The 8,507-nt window shown below is 39.8% G+C and overlaps 1 protein-coding gene across 1 annotated transcript; it reads right to left on the bottom strand.

Moving 5' to 3' along the window:
• Positions 1 to 305: 305 nt before the first annotated feature.
• On the bottom strand, positions 306 to 4,822 carry LOC136426897 (alpha-N-acetylgalactosaminide alpha-2,6-sialyltransferase 1-like). The gene is made up of 5 exons (XM_066415616.1): positions 4,704 to 4,822; positions 2,425 to 2,578; positions 1,444 to 1,631; positions 999 to 1,179; positions 306 to 472 (listed from the first exon to the last, which is right to left on the bottom strand). The coding sequence occupies exons 2-5, from the start codon at positions 2,441 to 2,443 to the stop codon at positions 306 to 308; spliced, it is 555 nt and encodes a 184-aa protein (XP_066271713.1). The 5' UTR covers positions 2,444 to 2,578; positions 4,704 to 4,822.
• Between the last annotated feature and the right edge of the window lie 3,685 nt (positions 4,823 to 8,507).

The raw sequence follows: 8,507 nt of genomic DNA, 5'->3' as shown, positions 1-8,507 counted from the left end.
TTACATAACCAGCTTTTCGAAACAACCAAAACGATTCCTGAGCTTTCACCATCTAGAAGACCTCCAAAAAACTACATTTCTATTAAAATCACAAAACCCACTAATCATTAAAAACATGGGACTTTTCATCAGCCGCTGTCTTCAAAAAAGAAGTCAAACCCACCAGTAATGTTGTATGTAGAAATTGTAGTTAGATGTATAGAATAGACACTCGTTACCATTGTTCCCTTTCTACTGTTTGTACTCTTGCAATTAGCCTACGGGCATGAATTTGCAAATAAAACATTAATGTTACATTTGTTACTCTACCTGAATACGAAGTCGTGCCTGTCAATCTCCTTGCCCATCCCGGAGCCGTTCAGCATGCCGCCATTACCAACCACGGCACAGGAGAGGCATTCTGGCTTGCCTTCCCTGCTGAAGTTGAAGATGGAATCTTTCGCCGGAAACAAATTCAGCGTATCACGGACCTCTGTTGACAAAATGGAAAACATGTACAGTATCTTAAAGTACAAAATCTTGATCATAATAGCATCTTGCCGTTATCGGTACTCTTATCACCGTTACCAAACATGATGTTGGATATGTAGATGTAGGCTAGCAGAGGCAACCATAGGTGTGCTAATAATTGTTTACCCCTGTTTATATATTAGAGCTGAATCCCAATGGTATCTGAATTTGTTTTACTGTGGTATTGAGAATGATACCAATCTTGTGACGTATCTACTATATTTGGACAGTACCGTTTACATGACCGTTACGCGACTATTTCATAGTCAGCCATCGCGTTACAATAGTGTCGATGTTATGTCCTTTTTTCTTTACGTATTATCTATCATCTGTCCGGAGTTTGCAATCCAAGGAGAGATCTAGCTATCTGCGTTGTCTGTTTAGAGTTTACTACTATTTGAAAAACGTGTAAAAGTCAGCCATCATCTAATAAAGAAGAATGAGGATATAAACTCTTGTTTTACAGCTTTTGAAACAAAAAACCTTACCGTCATATGTAAGATTTTGGTCCCTGAATTGGTACCCATATGGCATTACCCAATGTTTTAGCCGCCAATATTCATTCACATTGAACAACTTGCTATTGATCAACATCTGGGTGTCAGGTCGAAAGATCGGTCCAAACTCCTTGGACATAAAAGCTCTCTTCTGCAGTGATCCATTGCACGTCTGCAAGTGTCAATTGCAAAGCGAACAGAATGAGTCAAGATTTCCAAGTGACCACGCAGGTAAATTTGAATCTCAACATGTGACAACAGTCATGCAACTTGGAATTTATACACAAGATAAGATTCTATTAACGTTCGTTGTTACCTCTAACCTTTGCACACAGAACTGCCAGTCCAATGTGATATACCTGTGACATGAAAATGCTACACATACATGCATATAATCAATATTCAATATACAAGCTAAAATATACAAGTGACTCACAGAGTTCTTCCAGTTTGGGTTTTGCCTGTAGGTGAATGAGAAGTTCCAATGGGGATCTCTCTTTGAGTTGGAAATCTTGCTGTAAGACATGTTGAAGAAAGGACCCAAGCGTGGCTCTGGTTGGAAGTACAGCTTGTCATAAACCCCAGCGTTGGCAGTGGTAGGCTTATCAGATAGGTCTATGTTTTCTGTACTGGTATAATAACAACTTATATTATAACTTGATGAAGATATGACGATCCAGGAGGCTGACTTGGTACACTTAACGGCCATGACCGAAAGAGAGGACGATAGCGAAATAGATGGAAATACAACGTGGCAGAATGGACTGGACTTATTAATGGGTCTAGAAGAGAGAAAATCCTGAAGGTTCTTTCTCTGTGATCGGGCGATCGGCAAGTCTGCCGAATAGATCAGGTGATGGAGCCGAACGTAACTTTCAAATGATTGGAAATAAAACTATAGTCGATAAGTCACTCACTTCCCTGAGAAAAAATCCATATTTTTTTCGCATGGCCCCCAGGCTAATATAACATACTGCTCTTTATATGAAAATATACTATTGTATTTTGCTTCTATGTTCTCTTGATTATGGCAGAGAACATATGCAAAACATAGAAAAATCTATATAAAACATTCTAAGCTTTTGAGATTAATAACAATGGAATAAGCAAGTTGCCTTAAAACACATAAAGGAAATACGACGACATTACATGACTAGTTTGACACCCGACAATGTCTAGATTTTGCCTATTACAATTTAGAATGCTACCTAACTTAATTTGTCATACTTCTGAGACGAACTGCTGCCTAAGTCAATGGGTCACAAAAACAAAGTGCCCAAGTTGCCAACGGTCATATGCTGTGTATTATGTCATTGAAAATCTCATTCATTGCCTTAAACAAAATACATCGTTTGATAGACCAAAGTTAATATAAAACAGACAATGTACAAAGTAAATAAATATCTCAGGTACATACTTAGGCAACACGTCGACATCTTCAGTTACTGTGTCCACTGCTTTGTGTACACTTCGCGCAACCAAGGAGTTGGTCTTCGACAGAAGATAGATCATTAACAAGACACCTCCGGCCAAGCCCGCCTTTAGAAAACGTCTCAACATGTTGACCGACTCTGACGCAACATTTGGACAAAAGAGACATAATTTTGATTGCAGCCTTCCAACAATACGTTTGCAATTGTAACTATCATCTACATTATGTATAGCAATACTAAGATCATGACAACACTAGAGTTCCACGAACACATTATCTTCGCCAAATAATCAAGGCTTATCATGGAGAGTGATTGATATTTACATGCTTATCACCCCCTGCAAATTTGATCATGCACCATACCATTTGGAAGTTATGATGGGGCGAATGAGTCCAGTCTAGAAAGGGTTAAAAATCATTTGGTGGTACAGGACTAGTATATGTGTCTAGTGTGGTGATATACGTCATGAACTGGTCATGAAAAAATATGAATAATATTATGTTGATATTATATGGGCCACAAATGTTCGATATTGCAGTGTTATAAGTTGAAAGTGATGATGAAATGGCACAGTCAATATATATGAATAGAATAAATCTTTATTACATATCACACACATCTTGAAGGACATAGTACATGTGACTTTTCCGCACCTACCAGTGGTGCAGTATTTGGTGCAGTGTACTCTCCAAGCAGAGGAGTGGGTCTGGCTGGTTTTTAGGTGTTTTTGTCAGGCTTTCTGTTTTGTCCTCTTTTAGTTACGTCGCCAACCGTGTTGAACAAAAATGTCTGAACTGAACACGTTAAAAACCAGCTGGATCCACACCTCTGCTTGGAGAAAAGTGGGTGCTTTGACCTACATGTACGTTCATGCAAGGCCATCTGTTTACATGACCTGACACTGTCCCATATGCCATAATGAAATGCAGTGGGTTAACAAACTTTCCTTACTAATCATGTAAATAAGCACCTGATTTGCATAATTGGTCATTGATTATGTTAAGTACCATTTGAGCTCTCTACATACCAAACATCACGACGATCTGTCGACCCCTTCTCAAGTTATTCATGTCCGAATGTCAAAACAAAAACACCCACTGCAATTCTAAACAAGCCGCTAGGGGGCCCAAATTTACAGAACTTACTTTCTGTGACAATAACTATCTACCACACAAAAATCATGACCATAGCACTTTCAGAAAATATGCCCCAACATTTTTAAGCTCCGCTGCAGTACCTTAGGTACCCGCTAGAAGGCCCATTATCGAACTTTACCTTCCTTTCTGTATATCCTACCCATCCTCTAAATATCATACAGATCCATTGACAGCTTCTCGAGTTATGCTGGCGACATAAAAATACACATCCACTCAAATCCCGCTGCAGTACCGACGGAAAATGCCAGGGGAACCATTTTTGAACTTGACCTCCGTTTTCACAACATCTACACACCTGCAAAAAAATCATGACGATCCATTAACGTTTCCGTCACTTTTTTTGCCTTCATACAAACACAAAAAAATGCAAAGTCCGCTGCAGTACTGTTGAAAACCGCAAGGTGAACCATTTTCGAACTTGACCTTCTTTTGCACAACCACTACACGCCTACCAAAAATCATAAAGATTCATTAAAGGTTTCTTGAGTTATGCTCCTCACATACATACAGACCCACCCAACAGATTTTTCAACCAAATACATAATCTTCTCCGAGTACAAGTTCGGCGAGCTAGTAATAAGCCAAGGCCGTAAACCCACCCCGAGCGGGCGAAAGCGTCAGGGTGGGCGGGTGTGCACCACTCCCAGCCCCGTAGAGATACCGGGGAGCTCCCGGTGGTATTTGTACCCCGGCTAGTGGCCCCGCTCAAGACAAGGGTTTCATCAATTGTTTGGTTGGACATGAAAATCCAAAAGGATCTTTTACTATTGTCTTGGCTTATGCTGAAAGCAATTTGCATTTCTTTGGTAACTCCTGGTTATCTAATGAAGATTATCAACAATCATTGTTCAAAAATCTACACACCACGCATGGCTTGATCAAGGTGAGAGGGTGCAAAATACATGGCCAACGGCGCTGGCATATGCACACTGAGGTACCAGCAACAAAGACACTGCCAAAAATAATGAAACTAGATATACGGATAACTCATTTGCCTCACTTATCATATACTAACCTCAAATATCAGCATTTCCAAATAAAAGTATGAAATTACCATCAAATATTTTATTATGATTAAATAAAACTTGATATTCGATAAAACTTACCAATCCGTCGATGGAAATTTTCAGTTGAACTGATAAAACAGCCGTGTGTGTGGTGGGACGTTTTTGGTCGGTGATGTCTTGGTTAGTTGTTGTGTGTTTTGTTCACACGGCAAGGTACATATGATATATGGCATTGCGACACAATGTATACAAAACAACACACAACCAACGGATAGGTGCCCAACAGAGTTGTAGGTGTGAATATGTTGACAAGGTCACAAGTAAGCAATGATTGCCGTGTTGGTTAAGGTTGTGACTTCTGCAATCTAAAGGTTCTAGGTTCGATTCCCGAGTCGTTTCCAATGCTGTGCCCTTGGGAGAGGCAATTGACAATTACAATGTCCTCCCTCGACTCAGATGAAATTGAGTCATAATCATGCATCACGGTCGGATGCTGCTACCCAGGTGACTACACGTTTCCTCCATTTTCCCCTGTTGCTAACAAGGTCAGAGATCAGAAAATGAGTACGGATCTTCGGTAAGAGACGCCCTCTCTACAGTTTGTAACATGTGGCCATGATTCGTAGTAGACGATAATGGATACCGCCCGATACTTGGTACCGCTACGTTGATACACCTCAACTCTATCCCAGATGTAACAAATTTCACAAAGGGGACTGTCACCTCCACCCCTAACGTCAAAGTCTGCAGCGTCATGTTGTCATGTCGTAATAGGTACCGTCCGATAATTGGTACCCCTATATAAGATACCCCAGATCTATCCCAGATTTCACAGGTCTGCGGCGTCAAGTCGTCATGTCGTAACAGGCGGCACCGTCCGAATATTGGTACCGCCACGTTTATACGCAGCATCTACTTGTTATAACTCGCTACACGAATTCGGTATGACCAATTAAGGTCTACCCTTACTAATAAAAGATACAAACCCTGATAAGGTTTTACCCAACAAACTCAAGACTTGAATAAATGATGCTTGGTACGGTGGATTGTTTACTTAGATTTTAAATGTTTTAATACAATCTAGACTTCCAAAACCTGTATTCTTGAATTCATATCATATTCTGTTTTTATTCTAAACTTCATTGCAAAGAGTCATTATGAAAATCAATTTATCTATTTGTTTATGATTTTAATGTTTATTTTCTCAACAGTGCAACAGGATTTAGACGTGGTCTGGCAGAACGAAATTGACAGCTCTGTATTTTGTATACTTATAAATACCATTATAAAATCAATGTGCTTGTTTATCTATTTGCAAATAGGTTTGACTGTATCTATTTTGTCAATGATGTAACAGGATTGGGAAATTAATCGTAAACAACTAAGATTTCTAGCACACACACCTCCACACGAACGTACAATGACTTTTGACCACTCTGCATCTTAGCAAAAATAGCAAGTAAAAAATGATGAAAAAAAGTTGTTGGTAAATGGGATAAAGTTGCGATTAAACTGATTGATTAACAGTTTCTCGTTTGTACAAACCGTGTGTGAATTGCTCTGTGCTTTAGTGCAGTGTATCATTGAAAATACCGATCACTTTGTATAAAAAGGAACTTAATTTTTGGTTTCTAAAGGCATGGTGCATTTCATTCTTGTTCTTGAAAGTACAGTTAATGTCGATTGAAAGGACATTTTTATTCTTTCTTTTGTGGTACCTTTAGTGTTTTATGTTGTAACATATCTAAATCTAGATTATATAGAGGTACTTAACCCATAAAATCTGTTAGCATCTCTTGTTCATCAATCTTAAGCGATTAGTGTGTATTTTGCGCTCAATTACTACAATCTTGAGCAACCGTGGCTAAAAGCAAAGGGTATCTTTCTGGGAATCGCATGAAGCTCAGTTCCCTGGATCGTCGCTAGGTGGCGTCCCTTATCATCGAGTGGTTGGGACTCAAAAGGATCACGAAGAAGAAGTTTTGTGCAAACAAAAAGAAGTGGTCAGACAAAATCACACTCTTTAGGAGAAACGAATCTGCAAATTTTCTACCTCAGAAATGGTAATGCACTTCTGTTGTAAGTTGAAAGTGATGATGAAAATATATATGAATAGAATAAACCTTTATTACCTTCGCGACGAATGGTTTCGTCGAGAAGGTTATTCGACGGTGCTTGTCTGTGTGTCTGTTAGTGAACAGAATAAGGCCACAGCAAGTAATTTTTATGGATGACATCAGCGCGCTCATTAATTTTCGCCTGATTTCGAAATAAAAAACAAGAAATTTCATTGTCCTCCGACGGTGGTCAACATGCCAAATATTGGCAGATATGTCGTAAAGGTTGACAGTCTAAGGTGTTTCATTGCATATGAATACCCAGTGTAGTTCCTGCCCATGATGGTATGACAAGCTGTTTTCTGCGTTTGTTCTAGTTAATTGAGTTGTATACACATCTTCAAGAACAGTTTAATGTTGACAGTCTAAGGTGTTTCATTGCATATGAATACCCAGTGTAGTTCCTGCCCATGATGGTATAATAACAAACTATTTTTTGCATTTGTTCTAGCAAGGACATTATGTAAATAATGGGGGGGGGGGTCTAGTTGATTGACCGATCCTGTCGAATACCATATCGAACGAATAGAAGACCCATAGAACCCCCTGTTCTATTCAGCCCACCTCCGTCAAGAACAGCGCTAGTTGGACAGAGATGGCACGTGCAAAGAAGGGTACGTATATCTGGGACAGGCTTTCCACTGTATTGGTCTAATGCAGGGTCAGAACAAAAACGAATTTAAAAAGAAAATAGATCGGGCACTCAAGGAGAGGAAGCTTGTACCACATGCTGACTACTACAAAGTCCGCTAGCGCAGAGTTTGGTATATTCAGTTACTGGTGTGTGAAACTGGTTAACTTGAAATTGAACAGGGAAGTAAAAGGATGCATTTTAATTCTTAGTTACTAAATACCATGCAGCTGTTATGCATGCAGTCAATACAGTGGGACCCCTGTCACAGATATATGAACCCTGTTTTACACGTGCGTCGGCTGCTTGTCAGAAACTGGGCGCTGATGCCCACCGACAAGGGAAAGCTATGCGGCGCATACCGCTTTAACATTGACCGAAAACATTACGCTCTCACCGCAACTACACCTACCCCCTCCATAAACAACTCTACCCGGTGGATACAGCCTTCAACAAAGTAGACATAGCATTCTTATTTGGCCCGCTCTGAAAGGGTTTCAGTGCCACAAAAGTTAAACCGAAGTCAGTGGCATTATTTTCAACCTAGCCGCGGCAGGCATGTTTGGTCCGTCAAACCCTGTTTTTGACGGAGGTGTTCGAAATCAAACAGGGGGCGTGGCTTTGGGATCGGTCTATTGAGCTGTATACACAAGGTGTTTCATCGCATACGAATTCCCAGTGTAGTTGCTTCAGATGATGGTACAACAAGCTCTTTTCTGCATTTGTTGTAGTTAGTCTATTGAGATGTATACACATCTATTTGGTTGAATACAGGAATATAGCTGTTGGTCATGATATCATAGTTTAGTAATTTCGTCGCCTCAATTCTTGTTTAACAAGACTTATGATCTCAAAATTTGAAAATATAGGAATCTTGTTTTTTTGGCCCGCCTTGTTTTTTTTTCGCCCTATCTCATTAATTTTGGAGTCTGCGGAGGATGTCATCCATAAAATTTACTTGCTGTGGCCTAAGTCGAGAACGCCTGGATGGTTTGTTGTCGTAGTTGGTGTGTCGGTGTGTATGTGGGACATCTCAAGATGATTAGATTTTGGGCGAAGTGTTTTGCATAATTAACGAGAAAAGTGTAAAAATGTGTTCAATTGTATGCTTTACTATGCGTTCTGGTTGCGACGTGTGGGCTGTATTGTTTCAGC

The sequence above is a fragment of the Branchiostoma lanceolatum genome, chromosome 2 (assembly GCF_035083965.1).
Source record: "Branchiostoma lanceolatum isolate klBraLanc5 chromosome 2, klBraLanc5.hap2, whole genome shotgun sequence".
Lineage (NCBI taxonomy): Eukaryota > Metazoa > Chordata > Leptocardii > Amphioxiformes > Branchiostomatidae > Branchiostoma > Branchiostoma lanceolatum.
The sequence above is the reverse complement of the archived record's forward strand: the minus strand, read 5'-3'. Positions and strand labels throughout refer to the sequence as shown.